Source organism: Bubalus kerabau, chromosome 18 (assembly GCF_029407905.1).
Source record: "Bubalus kerabau isolate K-KA32 ecotype Philippines breed swamp buffalo chromosome 18, PCC_UOA_SB_1v2, whole genome shotgun sequence".
Classification (NCBI taxonomy): Eukaryota; Metazoa; Chordata; class Mammalia; order Artiodactyla; family Bovidae; genus Bubalus; species Bubalus kerabau.
This window is the reverse complement of record NC_073641.1, coordinates 64,020,049-64,042,715: the sequence shown is the minus strand read 5'-3', so window position 1 is coordinate 64,042,715 and position 22,667 is coordinate 64,020,049. Positions and strand designations below refer to the sequence as shown.

General features: G+C 43.3%; 1 protein-coding gene across 1 annotated transcript in view; it reads right to left on the bottom strand.

Annotated features, from left to right (window-relative positions):
- The window catches only part of CTNND2 (catenin delta 2), a 1,122,555-nt gene that overhangs the window by 232,241 nt on the left and 867,647 nt on the right, over window positions 1-22,667 (bottom strand). The window contains exon 11 of the mRNA XM_055555147.1: window positions 21,049-21,262. Coding sequence (XP_055411122.1) covers window positions 21,049-21,262 — 214 coding nt within the window. The remainder of the gene's footprint in view (window positions 1-21,048; window positions 21,263-22,667) is intronic.

The window sequence follows — 22,667 nt, the reverse complement described above, 5'->3', positions numbered from 1 at the left end:
AAAGGCAAGCTGATTCCTCGGAGAACCAAACTGAAATATCCACACTTGTTATGGTGTAAGCTGACCACTGCCATAAAGGAGTCACATGTGGCTGGGATGCTGGTGAGAATCTTAGCTGATGCTCTCATTTACTGCTGAGTTCAGACAAGACTGGGCACTCCTGGCAGCCTGGAGATGTGGGGCTGGCAGAATCTATGAGAATATAGGCCCAGGAGGTTCCGGGGGAAAACTCAAGCTCTGTGCACCGTGGGGACGTGGGTGTCTCTGAGGAGGTCAGTCAGGCTAGGCAGTAACTGACAAGTAGGGCAGGAAAGCCTCTGAGAAGAGAAGTGACTTGTGTGGGAACCAGCCACCTGGTACCATGAACAGGAGGCAGTGATGGAGAGTAGGGACTCGGTGACCAGAGTGGGAGGCTTTACTTGGATCTGTCCCCAGCCCAGTAATTGGTTAGCCATGGAGATAAAGATGGGAAGAGCTATTTTTGTAATGCGTGGGGCATATGAAACCCTACTGGGGAATTTCAGGGCAAACTCGAATGCAAAGGGCAGAAGGTCATTCCTCCTCTCTGGGTCACACACCAGCGCTCAGAGACAGCCTCCTGGGGGCTCAGGACAGACGCCTCTGGGTACCAGCAGAGCAGGACACACTGTGCCAAGGGAAGCTGCGCTGACCAGCGGGGTGGGGGTGGGGGTCGGGGGAACTGCAAAGCTCTGCTGGAAATTTATAAGGTCCCTATTAAGTGCGGTGTATAAAACAGCTACACAAAGGAAGCCAGGGACAGCAGTCCTTCTAAGGCAGATCTGCGCCTGGCAGAGCAAGGGCTGTGCAAGGGACATAAATGTGTGATAAATCTGAGGTTCTTCGCATGTGTGTGTCAGCGTGTCTGTGTGTGTGTGCATGCCAGCGTGTGTGTGTGTGTGGGCACGCCTGCATGGGTGTGTGCATGCCTACGTTTGTATGTATACCAGTGTCTTTTAAATTTTGAAGAGGGATGAGTGGAGACAGGTGGCGTCTTCCATAGTTATGCCTTGACGTTAGCCTCTCTCTTTTCCCATCCCATGTCTGGGTAACTTTATTCTTCCACAGCCCCCAGAGCTCTCAAAACTTCCTGCAGGTGATTCTCTCAATTCCCTGCCTTCAGCTCTTACAACTATGATCTCTTCTAAGGATTCAATAGTGATTGTATAGAACAGATACAGCCAAAAAAAAACACAAAAAAACAAAAAAAACAACAACAACTGGGGACAGTTAGAAGGAAGACACAATGCCAAGAGTGGCTGTGGGCTAGAACCCTTGCAAATTTTGTATGTCAGACTTTCTGTGGCCCTAATGATTTTAAAAAAGTAATTTGCATAGAAAGAACTGTTTCCATAGCAACTCAGATAGTGGTATGTTACATCTCAGCCCTAATGGCAGCTTTAGCAAAGCTACCTAGAGATGACAAGGGGATTCCCTGGGGTAAAAAGACTTTTAATGAGATCCTGATGTTTGGAGGTTCATCAGCAAATGGTAGCGACGTACCCCTTTCTTTTCAGTGACTGTGTGGCTTAATCAGACGGTGCTTGCTTTTGGGAAAGTTCCATCCTGGAATCACATGGTCCTTTCTTTCTTTTCAATCCCACTTTTATTCTGTTCAAGTTATTAATATAAATACCTAGTTGTGTTCAAAGTGAAGTTTACACATGACAATAACAATTCACATCTGTGTTTACACACTCCAATAACTAAGTTAATAGCAGGGGCACTTTCGCAGAAAATTATTAAATTGATAAACTGCCTGAAAATCCTAAATGATCCATGTTCATCTCATAACCATAGCTGTGTGTTAAATACAAATTTCTACTTCCTGTAAATTTAACAAAGCTTCGGGAAGTTTCCTGAAAAGGGCATCAGGAATAAAGCAAATTAACCCCATCCTGCCTATAAATGTCCTTTGTGAAGGATACGCATAGTGGGGTGTGTGTGTGTGAATGATTACATGTATCAGAAAATGCCTCCAGAGTCAAAGGAAAAGCTGAGCATCTGGGAAAGGCACCCTGCAGCTGAGGTTCCACTGCCAAAGTAAAACAAATGTACTTGGTTTTCTTCCTCTCTCTCTTCTTTAAACTCTTTTCCTCTATTGCCCTGAGCCTGGTTGGAACCAATATGAAATTAAACATCTGCTCCATCCAGACTATAAAGTAACTTAAAAAACAAGAAACAAAACAAAACCCACCATGGTTAATGGCCAAGATCCTCTTTTTATTAATAAAAAATGTTTTCTGACTGCTTTGGAATTTGAATTTTCCAGCCTTAGATTCCATGTTACTATCTCTCACTAACTTAAGAGGAAAAAGGTTTTTGAATCAAGAATAAAATATGGGGGATAATGTCATTTAGTCTAAAAACATATCTCAATCTAAAATGTGAGGAATTAAAGTAGCCACTTTACTACTGATACTTATGAATGTAAAATATGAATATGCTGTGCTAAGTCACTTCTGTTTTGTCTGACTCTTTGCAACCTACGGACTGTAGCCCACCAGGCTCCTCTATCCATGGGATTCTCCAGGCAAGAAAACTGGAGTGGGTTGCCATGCCCTCCTCCAGGAGATCTTTGTGACCCAGGGATTGAACCCAAGTCCCTTACATCTCCTGCTTTGGCAGACAGGTTCTTTACCACTAGTGCCATGTGGGAAGCCCTAAAATACGGTTCTAACTGTTAAATATGTCTGGGGATCAGATTAGAGGACTTGCTCGTGTTTGCTTTTAATGAGTAACTGGGAAGATAAGCCTCAAAGCTATATTTGTGACCCGAGCAGGTACGCCACTTGAAGATGGAAATGAGTTTATGAATTACAATCCATTTGCTTGAACAAAAGAAATCCAACATGAGTGAAAGCCAAACAGAATGTAGGGCAAGTGGCTGTTCCGGCCAGTGTGTACCATTATTTGTAAGTGCTCCATGTGTTTGTTACAGGACTGCCCAGGGTGAAGTACGAATACTTTTAGGATCAAGTTTCCATGGTTTAAAAATTACTTGAAAAAATTTCCAAACTTTTAAGTTGGACAACTGCCATTTGCACAGTAAATGAGTTCCTAATCACTGTTTGTTTGTGAACTAATGGTGTGTGCACACTTTCTCACTGATGAGAACAATCCTGGCCCTGGGGGGACCTCCAGCAATATTTGGGTGAAGGAGGTAAAGTTACGGAGAGGAGAGCCCCCCAAGGTTTTTGGCACCAGGGTCCAGTTCCATGAAAGACAATTTCTTCACAGACTGGGGATGAGGGGGATGGTTTCCCGATGATTCTCATAAGGAGTGCCCAACCGAGAGCCCTCACGTGTGCAGCCCACAGTAGGGTTCACGATCCTATGAAAGTCTGATACTGCTGCTGATCTGATAGGAGGCGGAGCTCAGGCGGTAATGCAAGTGACGGGGAGTGGCTGTAAATACAGATGAAGCTGTATTAGCTCTTACTCACCCACTGCTCACCTCCTGCTGTACAACCCAGCTCCTAACAGGGAGCTGGGGACCTCTGCCATAGAGAATTATAAGACACCATCCAGCGATGCCCTCCCCTGAAAAGGCACTTGGCTTCTCAAAGGGTAAGAGATTAAAAGGCAAATATGGATGCGGAGAAAAGACCAGAACTCTTTGAAGTAGGCCGCCTTGGGCCTTAATGCCAGGAGGGTGGCATCAGCAGATACAGAAGGGACCATTTGTGGGGAAGTGTGTGCGGGAGGGTGCCTGCTCCCCATGCATATATACAAATGACATAGTTCATTTTGATTGGAGGAGAGGTGATTCTAGGTTCATGTATGGGGGCTTTCTCCCCACTGCCTTTTTGACTCACGTTTTATTCTCTTGCTCCCATTATCTGAAAGCCAAATGCATGGCCATCTCTGCAACCTAATGCAGTCAGCCCCGTTGATCTGAGGGGGATGATTTCCAAGATTTACTGTGATGAGAGATGGAAGAAGATGGGGGAGGCGTAAGATGGGGGCATCACCTGACTCCTCACAAATACATTAAAAATTCATCAGAATTTGGAACAATTCCTACTGAACAACTTTTAAAGGACAGCAGAAGACTCCAAACCTCCAAAAAGGCAAGCCAATCTCCTTAGAAGGAAGTAGGACCAAAGAAGACATAAAAAGATTCCCATTGGGTGCCTGAAACCAGATAGTAACGAATCTTATATATATAGTATTCATATGTTTTTTCTATACATATGTGTTAGCCTTAATCGCTAAGTTGTGTCCGACTCTTTGCGATCCCATGGACTGTAGCCGTCCAGGTTCCTCTGTCCCAGGGATTTCCCAGGCAAGAATACTGGAGTGGGTTGCCATTCCCTTCTTCAGGGGATGTTCCCAATCCAGGGATAGAAATCAGGTCTCCTGCGTTGCAGGCAGATTCTTTATCATCTGAGCCATCAGGTAACTTAGAAAGTTGGCACTGTAAGAGAATATCTGAATTGCCAGCATCACTACTCTTGCTGAGCCAGCCGTGTGTGGATGTGTGTGTGCTCAGTTGTGTCTGACTCTTTGTGATCCTACGGACTGCAGCCTGCCAGGCTCCTTTGCCCAGGGAATTTTTCAGGCAAGAATACTGGAGTGGGTTGCCATTTACTACCCCAGATGAGCCAATTAATGGACAGGACATGCCGGACAAAGGGGCAATTCACTCCCAGGCGTGAAGATTTCATCACACTACCCAGAATGGACACAATTTAAAGCTCATCAGTTGCTTATTTCTGGAATTTTTAAATATTTTGAGACCATTGTTGACTGCAGGTAACCAAAACTTCAGAAAGGAAAACTTCAGAGAAGAGGGGACTACTGTTCAAACACCACTTTCCTTAGTAAAAGTGAAAGTGAAAGTGAAGTCGGCTCAGTTGTATGCCATGGACTGTAGCCTACCACGCTCCTCTGTCCACTTCCCTCAACTGAGAATTCTCTCTGCTCCTCTAAGCTCTTCTGGCCCTTTCTCAGTGCTTACTTTGTACCCACATCTCCTCTCTTAAGACTTGATTGACAGCTCCTTGGGGACAGAGCTCATACCTACATCATCTTCATATTTTATATCATCCACTCAGCCTTGCATGTAGTGTTGCTCAGAAGTACACTGGAGAACACAGGAAAGAAGGAAGATGGACATGAAGACCAGCTGCTCAGGACTATTTCTTTATTTCCCTGGCATCACAGGTCTCCATGATACAGGTCCCTGTGCTAAGAAATCATTTCGGAGAGTCTTCTGAGCATTCCCACGGGAGGCACCTCACTGACAGCATCCAGCAGCCATGATGGCAGATGGACTCTCACTCATGACGGGCAGGCCACGTGAAGACTGAGTCCCTACGCGAAGGCAGTTTGGCACGTGCAAACCCAAACCGAAATGTCTCTCCTCCAGGCTGAGTTCCAGCCTCTAAGGGACAACCAGGAATGAAGTTTGTCTTTGAACATTTCATGGAGAATAACAGATAAAAACATCTGCTGGAAAGGAAACCAGGTGTCGGGCTGGGGAGGCAGACATTCTTTAATTCTCTCCTCTTCTCCGGGATCCGGTGGGGATTTCGATGTTGTGTTCGCTAACACTAGCTAATGTAATTTTTGTGATAATTGTAGAGCAAATAGAGCAAACTCTCAAATATAATTAGGGAAAAGTGCTTCTAATTAACTTGTAAGTCGTGGGTTGCAAAGTAGAGTCACAAATCAGTTATGCATTGTCAGACCTAACAAGTAAAACACACTGTACATTTCCATCCGGGCAAATAAACAAAGTAAGACAAAACACCCCTGGTAAATACTTTCCTTTGAACCTTTACAACATGCTGGCATGCTCTGGAACTTAATTGCAGGTAAGCTGAGGTATATTTCACGTCACCAGCAACCTGTGATCATGGTGAAGAGAAATGAAGACGACCTCAGACGGTGTGGGAACAGCCTACATGCTACCTCGGTGGCTTGGAAAAAGGGATACACTCATGCAATCATCTCAGATGGGCGGACAGAGGTCCTGAGCAAACCCCAAGAGGTTTTGCAGGGAAGTAGAGGGTGATGATAGTGGCAAACCCCCTTCCAGCTCAGAGTACCAGCAACACCAGTTGCTTACTGTGGGCTGTACGTTAGGTAACCGTTATAAGCAATGTCTGCTACATTTGTTAGAAGTCACCCCATGGCTTCTCTGTCACAAGGGCAACTGCATTAGAAAAAGTGGTAACCTCAAATTATTTTTAATTCATAAAAAATGGTAGAGGAGATACACATTTTCATAACTTAGTTACTGTTAGCAATGCAATATTTTGGCATCTCTCAAAAATGTTCAAGTCACCCACAGGGGGGTTAACTGATGGCTTGGAGAAAAGAGAAAGTGAGGTTCCTGAAACATCCATCCACGATCATGAGAACTGCTGTCGGAGCTTAGTAAAAATGAGTCCCAGCCTATGATCATAGAGATTTGGGGCCTGGAAATCGGTACTGATTGCAGGGGGTTGGGGAATGGGAAGTCATGGTATCAGGCAGACAGGCTGTGGGGACAGAACAGGCATGCCAGCGGTGATGCTGGCACTTTAAATCTGGGCTCAGGGCACCACCAGGCGTGTTCAGGGCATCCAGCATGATGACTAGTAAGTGGTGGGTGTTCAGGAATGTTTGTTCATCCCTTTTGGGGATACAAGAATGCAGAGAATGCCTCCATCCTCAGGTCAGGCCGTAAGAACGTAAAGCACAGGAAACGATGTGACAGGACGGCTGTCGCTATGTCCACCGGTGAGCCACTCCTTGGAGTGCGCAATAAAGAAAGGCTGTGAGACTGGGTCAGCCGACAACATTATCTCACCATAACGTACGGCAGCATAAACTCCTTTAAAAACACTGTATCAAAATGTCTGGCTCGCTGGAACATAGCTGTCACCATCTTGGCCACTGGGGACAGTGCAATATCCTGAGGATGGTCTCTGGCGAGAGGGTACCTGGGTATTTACCCCAGAATTTCAAGCAACTGGACCTCACTGCTTCATGGCAGACATTCTACAAGCATTTGCTTAATGAATGAATGTATGAATTAGACCCAGAGCCTACAGAGCTGCTTCAGTCTCCAGGACTAAGAGTGGGGGTGGCAGGAAGTTCATGGTCTGAATTTCCTAATTTGATTAGACTTGGCCTGGTTGTAGCCAAGGCGAGGCAGAAGAGGGTGCCAGGCTGTTCTCATGGGTGCCCACTGGCCCTGTCTCTCCTCTGCTTCATATCCAGGTTTTCTCCCTTGTCTTTACCTGGCCACCTAGGTCAATTTTAGCCCCAGCACCAGACATAGAGGCAGAGCCTTCTTCAGATTTCTTCACCAGCTCCCTTGGGGTGTCAGGTCTCCTCTGAAGCATAAATCCCTTTTCCCATGTCATTCATTCTTCTCACTCTTCTCTGGTCAAACCCCAGCTGACACACCCAGTGAAGCTATCTAAATGTTGGCAAGATGGCAGCAATGCTTACGATCCTACCTTCCCAAGGAAGAGACAAGATGTATGAATGCACGATACCCTAATTAACCTTTTGCTGGAAATTTTTTCTTGTGACTCAATGTAAGTTCACCCATTGTGAACTCTGGAAGCCAGGGACTGCCAGACTTGGCCTCATTTGACTCATTAAATCCAAGGAGATCTTCATTTACTCATCTCCTCTCTGATGCTGTGGTTGGCAGAATGATGGTCCCCCCAAACAGCCACATCCTAATTCTCAGAACCCGTGAATATGGTAAAAGGGACTTAGAGGCTGTGATTCATTTAAGGATCTTGAGGAGAGTCTCTGGGATTATCCAGGTGGGCTCAGTCTAATCACTCGGGTCTTTAAGAGGACCATTCCTGGCAGCAGTCATGAGCAATGTGACGATGGAAAATTCATCAGAGACACCATGTCTCCAGCTTTTAAGACAGTGGAAGTGGGTCACAATCAAGGGATGTGGACAGGCACTAGAAGCTGGAAAAGGCAAGGTCTGTCCCCCTTAAAGTCTCCAGGAAGGAACATAGCCCTCTAGACACTTTGATCTTAGTCATGTAAAAGCCCAGTGAGACTTGTGTTGGGCTTCTTACCTCCAGAACCAGAGAATAATAAATTTGCATTAAGTGGCTAAATTTGTGGAAATGTGTTGGAGCAGCAACAGGTAATCAATATGAACTTCACTTAACGGTCTGCCATGGCCTTGGTATTCTGGTCTTCAGTGCATACCGGTGTCTGGGATAACTGCTCTCGTGGGCTTAGGGTAGCTTTTTCCCTAAAGGTGATGGGTACATGCTAGGGTTCACATCCCTAAACAGGAAGGTGAGTGGGAGCTGATGCTGAAATAAGGCATCTCCTGAGGCCCTGAAAGTATGTCACCAGTTCCAGTGCGAGGCAGCCCCTGCTGCTGAAGAAACCAAACCCCAGAGAACTCTTCCGGCAGGGCTGCAAATTATTTAAAAGGAAGGAAAATTCCAACTAGTCTGACTTAGAGTAAAAAAGTTGGGGAGGATGGTTTTTACACTTTAGTTAACTAAAGAATTGTGGACTTTGAACTTTAACACACAATGGCAAGAGATATCGATTTTTAGACTTTAATTCCTTTGAACTTTAATGTCTTTGGACTTCAACATGAAAGTGGACTTAAACTTTGATTTTTAATTTCTCCTTGGGAATTTGGTATTTGGTGGGGATTATATTAAAATTCAAAGCATCTCTACATTGCTGGCATTTCATTCCTGGAATGCCCTTGTTCACTTTTATCTTTTGGGTGTTGTTTAATATTACTGCAAAACCTCAGATGTGCTATGTTGGATAACATGGCTGGACATTATTTGGGATAAGAAATAAATCTGGGATTTATTTTATATCGTGGGAACACAGTGACCCTGGATTTGATTTAAATAACATGCTATTCTGACCCATTTCAGTACCTCTTAGTGTAATTTATAAAATGCTCACCAGGAGTCCCAAGTGATCCCCCCAAAACGCCATGAAGATGGAGGAAAGGCTATCTTGACAAAATGTTTGACTCCTGCTTTAGGGGCTTCCCTGGTGGCTCAGACGGTAAAAAATTTGCTTGCAATGCAGGAGACCGGATTCAATACCTCAATTGGGAAGATTCCCCCGAGAAGGGAATGGAAACCCACTTCAGTATTCTTTCTTGCCTGGAAAATTCCATGGACATAGGAGGCTGGCAGGGTATAGTCCAGGGGGTTGCAAAAAGTCAGACATGACTGAATGACTAACACTTTCACTTTCCTTCTTTGGAGAGATGAGCCATGTCTCCAGCTGATTAGTCTCCTTCCATAAAGGGTGTTTACCCTCCAGAGTTAGTTAACATTACACCCCAGAAATCTTTTGAAATAGTTAAGTTGGCTAGCAGACACAGAGTGATTAATGCTGCCAACTTGGCTTCTATAGGCAGTAGAGATAATGTTTAGTACTATTTACACTTTGCCTGCCAAACTGTTCAAAACTCATGCAGGGAAGATGTTATTTATTAGGGACATAAAGAAATAAAGAAGAGAGTGGAAGGAGTCATTCAGCAGATGAGATATTTCATCTCATTTCTCTGAGCTACAGAATAGATGGAGCTAAGTTGGCTGATGACGCTGATGAGGAAGCCAGCACAGTGCAGGACCTGGACACAGAAGCCTCCATCCTGAGGACCCAGTGAGGTGGCCGACTGCCCTTGCAGAATTTGAGACCTTCCTCCAGGCAGAAGAACAAACAAGACAAACAACTCAAGAAGAATATTCTCCAAAGAGATTAACTGCATTGGGGGAGAAAAAAAAAAAAGCTAATGTGGATATCTGACCCTCAGAGAAAAAACTCCCCTCATTAAGATACTTGAGGATCCCACATATTACAACTCAACGCCTACCTGCTCACCTGAAGTCAAGCTCACAGTTCACAAACTTCACCAATGTGCTCAGAGCTCAGACAAACTCTACTCCTTCCTTCTTAAAAATGAGCAGAGAACTGAGAGTTTGTGAGTAGCAGTGAAAGTCGCTCAATTGTGTCCAGCTCTTTGCAACCCCATGGACTATATACAGTCCATGGTATTCTCCAGGCCAGAATACTGGAGTGGGCAGCCTTTCCCTTTTCCAGGGGATCTTCCCAACCCAGTGGCTACCATATACTTAAAGTAAGTCTGCAAAATCAATGAGGAAGGCTCCCATACAAACAGAAAAAAAAAAAAAAAAACCTGACACCACAGCAAAGTGAGATGACTCATGATAAAGAGAAAACAAACCTTAGTTCTAAATAATATCCTTAGAGAAATTCAGTAATAGTCTACATTCATGGAACAAGAACACAAAAAGTTCTTAGAACTAAAATACTACTACCACTGATATCTCCTTAGACCACTGCAAGAAGAAAAAATAAAAAATAAAACCTCATAGATAGGTTGAGGGAAATGGTAGATGCTGGACAAAGCTCTCAACATGCTTGATAAAAAGACAAAGGGCTGCAAATTATTGAAGAGGAAGGAAAAATCCAATTAGCCTGACTCAAAGTAATTCCAGAAAGAGAAGAAAAACATGAATGAATTTTTTGAACAATAACAAGACAATTTTCTGGCACTGAAAGTCATCACTCTTTAAACTGGAAGTGTCCAATACCAAAGAAATGTTTTCAAAGGGGCAACACCTAGATATATCACAGACTTTTACAGTATCAAGGATAGAATTAAATCACAGAAAATATTCTTGAGAAAAATAATTTTCTATCTGTCCATATCAAGTAAATATCAATCATGTATGAGGATTTAGTACTGATATTTTCATAATTTCATCTCCTGAGCACAAGTTTTTAAGGAACTTGTACTTTTGCGCTCAGTCATGTCTGACTGTTTGCAACCCCCTGGACTGTAGCCCACCAGGCTCCTCTGTCCATGGAATTCTCCAGGCAAGAATACTGGAGTGTGTTGCCATTTTCTCCTCCATAGGATCTTCCTGACCCAGGGATCGAAACGGTATCTCCCGTGTCTTCTGCATTGCGGGCAGATCCTTTACTATTGAGTCACTGGGGAAGCCCTTTATGGAACTTAAAGGACAGGAAACCAATAAAGAGGAGATTATAGGATCTACTGAATAGAAGTTCCAACCCAAGACAGCTATACAGCAGATCTAGAGAGCAATTATCCAAATCTGCCCCAAAGACAAAAGATTCTGATATGGAGAGCCTTAGAAAACCAAGGAATTAATAATGACTGAAATCATGGACAAAGCTCAGTTGGTGGGCATTGTCATTGATGATCCATCCAGATATGATGCTAGAAATGTACTTCATTGACAAGGATCATCACTTTGAAGCCACGGGGAAAGAAATATGATTGCAGGTACCACACTGGTTGCTCATAAGGCAAAGGCTGATCTCTGGCTTTCAACTTTTTGAATCAAGCTATAGAAAACTTTGGAAGACTGACTACATTTATAGAATAGAGTGTAACTGTATTCAGTCTTGGCAATAAAGTCAAGTATGGGCTTCCCAGGTAGTGCTAGTAGGAAAGAACCCTCCTGCCAGTGCAGGAGACGTAAGAGACAGGTGTTTGATCCCTGGGCTGGAAAGATCCCCTGGAGAAGGAAATGGCAACCCACTCCAGTATTCTTGCCTGAAGAATCCAATGGACAGAAGAGCCTGGTGGGCTACAGTCCACATGGTCACAAAGAGTCACACAGGACTGAAGCAACTTAGGACAGACGGGAAGGATGATGACAAAGGCTGTGAAAGAGAAGGGTGAAGACAAAGGAATACTAATAGCCTCATCTTACAAAAGGAGTGATAAGAGATAGTGTCTATGTTAGACTGGGAGAAACAGAGGTTTGCTTTTGAAGTGACTGAGTGAATCCACAGAGGAACCAAGGATAATGATGTCACCATGTTAGAAAGAAGGAGAGAAAGCCATGAGTGATGAAAAAGGAAAAAAGTCTCCTTCCATTATGATAGAAAGTCAGTATAAAAAGCCTATAATAATTTGTTTAGATTGAGACAAGCATAATATCTAAAGACACTGAATAAACACAAGAAAGCTAAAAAACAATGCAAAAGGAAGCAAAAATTAAGGCTGAATGCTTCTGAGGGAACTAGGAGGAAGACAGATGAGGTTGAGGACTGTTGCTTTCATTATAAGCACTTTTATAATATTTTATTTTTTGACCATATCTATTACTTCAATTTAAAAATTAAAATACAATGCATTTGTTCAATGACCCTTGCCACATCTAATTCTTTACAAGTAGTTGTTTTAAGAAAATGCCTCAGGATTTATTTCCCTGGTGGTTCAGTGGCTAAGACTCCATGCTCCCAATGCAGGGGGCCTGGGTTTGATCCCTGGTCAGAGAAATAGATCCTGCATGCTAGAACTGAGTGTTTGCATGCTGCAACTAAAGATTCCCCATGCAGCAACAAAGACGGAAGATCCTGTGTGCTGAAACTAAGACTCAGCACAGCCAAGTAAATAAATAAATAATTAGTTTTTAATGAAAAGAAGATTCGTTAAGAAATCAGGGCAATAGAGCCTTATGTATTTAAAACACAGCAACACTTTTAAGTAAGCCTACATGGTCCTGTATTTATTTGCATTGCTTTATCTGCCTGACCCGCAAGTATCTGCTCATATTTGTGAACAGATGAACAGCCTTGAGGTGGGTCTGCATTGGTTTCTTGGGGCTGCCATCACAAAGTACTGTAGAGTGAGTAGTTTAAATGGCAGAAACTTGTTGACTAATGATCTCAGAGGCTAGAAGTCTAAGATCAAGGTGTCAGCAGTGTTGGTTCCTTCAGAGGCCGTGGAGGAGAATCTGGTTCATGCCTTTCTCCTGGCTTCTGGTGGTTTGCTGGACATCTTTGGTGTTCCTTGATTCATAGAAGTATCAACCCAGTCTCTGCCTTCATCTTCACAGGGCATTCTCCCTGAGTGTGTCTATGTCCAAATCTCCTTTTTCCATAAAGACATCAGCTGTATCAGATTAGGGGCTCATCTTACTTTAGCATCCTAACATAACTAATTACATTTGAGTCACAATTTGAGGGTCTATGGGTTAGGACCTCAACATATAAATTTTGGGGGCATATAACTCAACTTTGGAGCCCTTTGGAGACTGACTGAATTAAATCAACTGACCTAATGCTAGTAAGTAAATAGTTAAACTGAAGCCTGTCACCTTAATTAAAAGGAAAGGCTACTTGGGTTACATGAAGCATAAAATGAAAAATACACTCTGCTCTTGGAGAAGTAGAACTCTTAAGGACACTTGCTTTCATCTGAAATAAAACTTATTTATTTTTATGGTTTAATAAAGACTGCTTTATTATGATTTGTAAAGCATTCTGAAATATTTAGTTGGGCCTTTCAAAATTTAGGTTGATTATTTCCATCTTTAGAGAGAGAAAAATTGTATTAGTCAAGCCCAAAGGACATGTGGCACTTCTCATAAAGTTTATTTGCTTTGGAACATTTCAAGTAACGGCTAGCATAAAACCGCTTCAACTGGCTTTAAATAAAATTCTGATCATCATCTCATAGTAATTATTGCACAGGAAGAAAATTATTTATTGCAAGGTCTAACAGGCAGTGGCAAAATGTATTCTGCTGTAAAGACATACTGTAGGACAAACAGGCAGCTGTTTTTGTTTTTTTTTTTTAAACATGCACGGTTATGGGTTGAATGTAAATGTATGTAACTACCTCAATTTTTAACATTTTATTATTGTTCAAACAGTTTGCCAAGGAATACTCAGTAAATAATTTAAAGCTCTGCAAGATCATTTTTTTTTTTTTCCTTCTATCTTTCATTGTTGCTAATTTGGTGCTCTCAATCCTTCTGGATATAGACCCTAAGTCTGGTTTACAAACATGCTTTATTTACTTATTTATTTTTTGATCACTAAAATTGTTCCTTCGAACATTTGTTTACAAAACATGCTAGTTTGTAAATATCTAGAGAGGAATTCAAAGCATATGTCAACCTCGCTTCCCTTTTTATTCAATACACATCTGTTTTCACCAACTCACTAACAGGCAGGAAGGAAAATACAACAGAAAAAACTCTGTGTACTAGAGGGGCCTGGAATGTCCTTGCTTCTTACTGAACAATTAGGCTGGCTGAAGGATTACAAAAGAAGTGATGGGAATACCAGACCATCTGACCTGCCTCTAGTGAAACCTATATGCAGGTCAGGAAGTAACAGTTAGAACTGGACATGGAACAACAGACTGGTTCCAAATAGGAAAAGGAGTATGTCAAGGCTGTATATTGTCACCCTGCTTATTTAACTTCTATGCAGAGTACATCATGAGAAACATTGGGCTGGAAGAAGCACAAGCTGGAATCAAGATTGCCAGGAGAAATATCAATAACTTCAGATATGCAGATGATACCACCCTTATGGCAGAAAGTGAAGAGGAACTAAAAAGCCTCTTGATGAAAGTGAAAGAGGAGAGTGAAAAAGTTGGCTTAAAGCTCAACATTCAGAAAATGAAGATCATGGCATCCAGTCCCATCACTTCATGGGAAATAGATGGGGAAACAGTGGAAACAGTGTCAGACTTTATTTTTTTGGGCTCCAAAATCACTGCAGATGGTGATTGCAGCCATGAAATTAAAAGACACTTACTCCTTGGAAGGAAAGTTATGACCAACCTAGATAGCATATTCAAAAGCAGAGACATTACTTTGCCAACAAAGGTCTGTCTAGTCAAGGCTATGGTTTTTCCAGTAGTCATGTATGGATGTGAGAGTTGGACTGTGAAGAAAGCTGAGCACTGAAGAGTTGATGCTTTTGAACTGTGGTGTTGGAGAAGACTTGAGAGTCCCTTGGACTGCAAGGAGATCCAACCAGTCCATCCTAAAGGAGATCAGTCCTGGGTGTTCTTTGGAAGGAATGATGCTAAAGCTGAAACTCCAGTACTTTGGCCACCTCATGCGAAGAGTTGACTCATTGGAAAAGACTCTGATGCTGGGAGGGATTGGGGGCAGGAGGAGAAGGGGACGACAGAGGATGAGATGGCTGGATGGCATCACCAACTCGGTGGACATGAGTTTGAGTGAACTCCGGGAGTTGGTGATGGACAGTGAGGCCTAGCATGCTGTGATTCAGGGGGTCGCAAAGAGTTGGACATGACTGAGTGACTGAACTGAACTGAACTGAAAGGGCACAGTTGTTACATTTGAATCAGGTTTTTTTTTTTTTTTTTTTTTTTATTCTTGTATGAGTGTCTAGGGGGTTCTCAGGCCGCTTGGTGGTAAAGAATCTGCCAGCTAATGCAGAAGGTGTAAGAGACATGGGTTCAATCCCTGGGTTGGGAAGATCTCCTGGAGGAGGAAATGGCAGTCCACTCCAGTATTCTTGCCTAAAAAATTTCATGGACTGAGGAGCCTGGAGGGTTACAGTCCAGTTGGGGTCACAGAGAGTTGGGCATGACTAAGGATGCATGGACACACACACACACACACACACACACACACACACAAGTATCTAACCTCATTCCAAAAAGGTTTTGTGGAGGATCCTTGTGACGATGGAAGTGGAATGATCCTTTTTATTTATTACTCTCTACTCCACTCTTCCAGCCATCATCTTTTTCTGCTTGTCTAGTTAAGTTTCTAAAACAGCAACACATTTGCCAGGGACATCTCTTTTAAAGATCAGCAGCCAGCGATGCCAGAGTGTGACAATTGACAACAGGGCCCCCAACCATCACAGAGGCCACCAGCAGAAGCTGTGCATGGTGGGTCAGCTGACTGCCAAGCCCATGTATGCAGATATCCAAGGCTTAGCACACACCCAACACCCACAGAAATCCACATGCATTTGAGAAATGAGTGACTAAGGAATGAGTGAAGGGCCTGGACTCACCCAGAAAAGCTTATTGGAGTGAAAAGCTCATCAAACTTGGGCAAAGACTGACACCGAACAGGACCCTGTAGGGCTTTTGGGCACAGATGCATTTCTATGTCTCCCATTCCTTGTTTGTAGGGAACAGACTCCAGCCTCCATGACCTTCCTGACTCTGGAAGGGCAAATTCAAACAATTGCTAATCAGGGAAGCGAGGGGATGCAGAGATAAGGGAGGGGAAGCCAAGAAAGAATAGTGCAGCCTTGGGGCAGGGTCCTCCTTCCACCTCAAGGGATGTACATAACAATATCTTCTGAGCTCTTTAGAGGACCAGTTAGTTAGTTCAGTTTCTCAGTAGTGTCCCACTCTTTGCGGCCCCATGAACAGCAGCGAGCCAGGTCTCCCTGTCCATCACCAACTCCTGGAGTTTACTCAAACTCATGTCCATTGAGTCGGTGATGCCATCCAACCATCTCATCTTCTGTCGTCCCCTACTTCTCCTGCCTTCAATCTTTCCCAGCATCAGGGTCTTTTCAAACGAGTCCATTCTTCACATCAGGTGGCCAAAGTATTGGAGTCTCAGCTTCAACATCATTTCTTCCAATGACACCCAGGACTGTTAGGATGGACTGGTTGGATCTACTTGCAGTCCAAAGGACGCTCAAGAGTCTTCTCCAACACCACAGTTCAAAAGCATCAATTCTTCTGCACTCAGCTTTTTTTATAGTTCAACTTTCACATCCATACACGACAGCTGGAAAAACCATAGCCTTGACTAGACAGACCTTTGTTGGCAAAGTAATGTCTCTGCTTTTTAATATGCTGTCTAGGTCATAGCTTTTCTTCCAAGGAACAAGCATCTTTTAATTTCATGGCTGCAGTCACCACCTGCAGTGATTTTGGAGCCCCTCCAAAAAAAGTCTGTCACTGTTTCCCCATCTATTTGCCATGAAGAAATAAAACCCCAATAAGTGAAAGATGTCAGCATTCTTTATTCCAGAGAAGACCACCTGAAGCCAATTAAAGGAATCAGAGAAGTTCATCAAGAGAATACCTGTCTCTAAAGAAGTGCACACACCCAAATCTTAATAGCAACTTTGCCCTTGAACCTATGCTGTAAAACTCATGGAATCCTCCCAGGTTAGGACACAGAACTTTTGAGGGTAGGAGCCCTCTTTGTCCCCCTTGGCCTGGCAAACCTATAATGCTATTCTTTTCTATCTCACCCAAAACTCTGTGTCTGATATTCTATTCAACAACAGTGCACAGAGGCTGGGTCCAAGACTCAGAAGGCAGAGAATAACACATAAGAGAAAGGGAGGGTTGGATGACCCTGAAGTTAAATTGGATTGTTGTTGTTCAGTCACTAAGTTGTGTCCGACCCTTTGCAACCTCAAGGACTGCAGCACACCAGGCTTCCTTGTCCTTCACTATCTCCCAGGGTTTGCTCAATCGCATGTCTATAGAGTCAGTGATGCTATCTAACCATATCATCCTCTGTCACTCCCTTCTCCTCCTGCCCTCAATCTTTCCCAGCATCACGGTCTTTTCCAATGAGTCAGCTCTCTGCATTTGGCCTACTAAAATCCTGTATTTGCATAGCTCTGCTGGAGCCAACAGAACCCTAGCTTTCACAGCTCACTTTGGCAGTTGACCATGGCTGGTGCTGATGATGAACACAAGTCTCTAAGCCTCTTGGAGCTGAATTCATTTGCCTTATTTGACTTTTGCTTCAGGCAGTGCAGTTAGCTTTGGCCTGATCTGCATCTGGATGCTCTGTCTAAATAGAGCTCAAGGAGTCTTGCAGGCTTCCAGGCGCCCTCAGGTGTCAGCCAGCGTGGACATTTAGAAGACTTTGTTAGTACAGATTGCGTGCAGTGGCAATTCCTTCCATGTGGGATACTTTCCTAGATGTTTTTCTCAAGAGGTAGCTTGGCCAAGTGCTTCTTGTTTTTCAGTAGTATCCACCACAGCAACTCCAGAAACCGGGAGCTTCAGCAAGTCTAAATATTTCGACAACACATTTTTCTTTGAAAAACGTGAAACTCAAGCCTGATGTTCAGCCAGGTACAATAAGGCCCTGCCTCTGGGAAGATGTGAGTGCGTGCTAAGTCGCTTCAGTCGTGTCTGACTCTGTGCAACCCCATGGACTGTATGTAGCCTGTGAGGCTCCTCTGTCCATGGGATTCTCCAGCCAAGAATACTGGAGTGGGTTGCCTTCCCTTCTCCAAGGGATCTTCCTGACCCAGGGATTGAACATGCATCTCTTATGTCTCCTGCACTGGCAGGCAGGTTCTTTAACAGTAACACCACCTGGGAAGCTCACCTCTGGGAAGACAGAGAATATCTATTTTAGAAGCAATCACTGTCACCCTGAATCCATTTGGCTCTGATGCTGGGACAGTGTCATGGCAGAATACAGCACTTCTTCTAGCAGACAGTCTGGACCACCAACTCATGTTTCTGAAGAAACAGTGGGTTATGATATGACAGTGGGTGCAAACTTCTGTTCTACTCAAAAAAGGGGCAGAATAAGGCATCTGTTCTCTCTCTGTAACACATGCACCATCTTTCTTACAGCCAAAGCATCACCAGGAGGGGAAATGTGCTGACATTCTGAAGAATATCTCTGCCCTCGATGTTTCCAATCAGGGCTCACATAGAAATTCTGGATGTTGCTCAGGGGCACACAATGGGTGACAGCCAGCATCTTCAGAAGCAGTGTTGAAGACTCGGGAGGAGCCAGCCGTCATGTCCTGCATGGCGGCTTCAAGCATCCCAAGGAGCACAGGGCATGCTGTGGCGGACGGCCTCATGGGACCCACACAGCTGCATCTCCTTTCTGATTGAAGCCATCAGCCACTTCACCGTTCTCTGTGGAGCTGAGTTTCTTTGGCTATGACTGAAGCCACCACAGAGAGTGCTTCTAGATAAGGCATTTGTGTTGCAGCAAATTCAAATGTTGGTAAAATCCAATTTTTTTCAAATCATGAAGTGAAAGTGCAGGTACACAGGAGGTGCTCCTTTGGGTATGTCGGCCTCATATATCCATTGGGCTTCCCAGGTGGTGCTAGCAGTAAAGAACCTGCCTGCCAGTCCAGGAGACGTAAGAGATGCAGGTTCAATCCTTGGGTCAGGAAGATCCCCTGGAGGAGGGCATGGCAACCCACTCCAGTATTCTTGTCTGGAGAATCCCGTGGACAGAGGAGCCTGGCGGGCTACAGTCTATAGGGTCTCAAAGAGTCGGACACATGACTGAAGCAACTTAGCAGCAACATACATCCATTAGCTTGGTCTTAAGGCACAGAGGCATCCACACTGAGTTCTTTCTCTTACAGGCATTTCCAGTTGAAACACAATTCATGACAGTAAGGGCAGGTGGGACTTCCCTGGCGGTCCAGGGGCTAAGACTCTGCCCTCCCAGTGCAGCGGATGCAAGTTCAATCTGTGGTCAGGGAACTAGATCCCACATGCTGCAACTAAAGATACCCATGCCACAAGAAAGACCTGACACAGCCAAATAAATAAATATTTTTTTAAAAAAGGAAACAAAGACAAGTGTTAATAACTATAATGGCAGGTTGTATTTTCAGTTTTTAACTCACCCCAAACTACCCTACATATCATAATATGTGCATAATATTCACAACAGGAGTTAGTCCTTCCCCAACCATGTCACCCCATGCTAGTTCAGTGTGAAAGTTTACTATCATAACACAACAACCCTTCACAACATCTTTTTCCCCTACAAAGATGATCTTCCACTTAGAGAAAGAAAAAACAAAAGAAAAGGAAAAGAAAAAACAGAAGGAAAAACATATGAGAGTCTACTTCTAATTTAGCTAAGAACATAGAGGAGATGTGCCCACGATCTGAAAGGATGCTAAATTAAAGACAATATGCTGAAGCTGGGAGTCTTGACCCAAGAATGAACAAATATTTATGACTCCAGGTTTGGCAATGTATTTTCTTAAATGAACAAGTGCACATATGCTTATCAGCATTGCTTCAGGGAAATTTTAGCGTCGAGACAGAAGGTCAGTGGAATCGTGGGTACTTAAAAGATCTTTTTCTGAGAATCAGTCTTGCAATCCTCTCGACAAATACTTGCTTGAAGGAGTAAAAATGTGTGCATATGTGCAACAGGAGTTTGTCCTTCCCCAACCATGTCACCCATGTTAGTTCAGCGTGAAACACTACTATCATTTCACAACACTTTTTTTCCCCACAAAGACAATCTACCACTTAGAGAAAGAAAAATCCAAAGAAAAGGAAATGAAATATGAACCAAAAGTGAAATATCCCAAAGAACAGCAATAGCAATATGTATACTGCATACATAACATATATACATTATATACCAGGTAGGCCAAAAAGTTTGTTCAAGTTTTTCTGTAACATCTTACAGAATATACATAAAACTCAATATATAAAAACCTGGAAGAACTTTTTGGCCAACCCAGTATAATGAGAAGAGTGATTTGAAATTCCATACTGAGGTCACTAATAACCTTAGACCCCTCAACAAGTAAAACTTCACATTTAAAAAGTGAGAGGCAATAGTAAACGACTAATGTTTCCTATGTCAATACATATTCCACGAAGGTATGTGTTAAAGGCTCTGCATAATCCCATGGCTTTATAAGGTAGTATAGTTATCACACTTATGTTCATTTCTTGAAACTCAAAAGTCCCATGCTCATGGATAAGGCTTTCTTTCATGATCACTTTAGAAAGAAAACTGCTTAACCTGTAATATTATATAAATTGGGGGCTTTTACTAAGCAGCAATATTTTATTCAAGAAATTAACTGTTAAGGACAATAAGCTCTCTGCTGCTAAGCACAGTATTATATAACTTACTACCAATAACTCAACTCCTTGGCCTTTCACCACTTATGATTAAAGTCATTCTAATGATGACTCAGGGTATTTTAAGGTGTCAACACTTAACCAAGTGAGAAAGACTGAAAGGCAGTCAAAGACTCTTAGGAGGGTCATGTTTATTGGATGCTAAATATTTAACATGACGAATCTACTCGCATGACATCTGATATCCTTTTACTTAAGTCTGTCATTTGCAAACATGCACATATTTATTCCCAGGATGGCTGGTGTGATTAGCCCTTGGACAGGCCAGGACCATAACACTTGGTTAGCACATCGCTACCATGCAGGATGATAGGAAATTCATCGTGAGCAACCGCCATGCTGTTACTAAGAATTCTGACCTGTGACCAGCTCCCGGATCTCCAAGTCGGTGGTCTTGCGGAGCAGCCGCACCAGGGCTGGGATCCCGCCACAGTTCTTCAGGGCGATTTTGTTGTCATCGTTGGCCTTCCCGTACACCAAGTTTCTCAAGGCGCCACAGGCACTCCGGTGGACTTCAGTCATCCGATGGTCCAGCAAGTCCACCAGGAGCTGGATGCCCCCTTGTCTCCTTATCTGAAGAAGTGAAGGAGAGAGGAAGGTTTTACTACTTAAACTCCAATGGGTTTTTCTTATGGGGTCATTGCTACAATTCACTGCACTGAACGGAAGGCCTTTGGCAAAGGGAAAAGAAAACAAATTATTCTTCTCTTTAGATTCTATTGCTTTTACTTATTTTCATATCCTCCTGATAAAAATTCAAACGCATTTCCTTTCAAGTCGTAGAATTTTGAAAAGATGATTTTAACCTCCTAATGGGTGTTCTCTCTATAAAAATATGCTACATACTCAGGGCATGAAGCAGACAGATGGGCAAAAGGACCTCCCTCCTAAGACTTATGAAATGTAACCACTGTCCTAAAGGGCCGCAGGATTGATGTACACAATGTGAAAATTATGCGGGAAAGGGAGATGCTCCCAACCTTCCCAAGGAACCAGAAGCCAAATGAGAAAGCAGAAGTCATACAAGGCTATTCATCTGAGAAGACCTGGAAAATAAGAACGTCACTCACAATGACACTTGTCCTACACACTAGGACTAAAGTATGTTCTGCTTAACTTAGGCATTTGCCTAATAACAAAAAATAACATTGAATCTGGGTGGTTTTCTAATCAAAGAAAATGTTTTAATGAGTAAATGAAGAAAATACTTTGCAATATGTTTCTAGATGGGTCTTCTCTTGGCTGCTGCTGCTAAGTCTCTAAGTCACTAAGTCATGTCCAACTCTTTGCGACCCCATGGACTGTAGCCTGCCAGGATCCTCTGTCCATGGGATTCTTCAGGCAAGATTACTGGAGTAGATTGCCATTCCTTCCTCCAGGGGATCTTCCCGACCCAGGGACTGAGCCCGCGTCTTTTATGTCTCCTGTATTGGCAGGTGGGTTCTTTACCACTATCGCCACCTGGGAAGCCCCTTGTCTAATTTCTAGACCCGTTTTAAAATCTGAACTGCAAACAAACTGTCTAGTTAACATACAGACCATTTCAGGGAGTTTTCATTGGCAGAGCTGCATTTGAATATTGCTGCATTAGGAAAAAGAATGCATACAACTCACTTAAATTTTCTTTTTTAACTTCAATATCCCTTAATGGTCGAAGAGTTCTAATTTGGCATGAATGGATATAATCTGGCACCTTTCCTATTTGGCTTTCTTTCTTTTTTTAATTTTTGGCTGCACCAAGCAGCATGTGGGGGCCTTAGTTTCCTGACCAGCGAGCAAACTCATGTCCCCTGCAGTGGAAGCACGGAGTCTTAGCTGCTGGACCACCTGGGAAGTCCTCCTACTTAGTTTTCTGATTATAAAAAACTCATTCATCCCACAGATGAGCAGGGACACAGGGCTAGATCCCTGGACTCGTTCAAAGCTTCTCAAATGCCATGCTGTCTACAAGGCTACTCCAACCACACTATTTAAAATT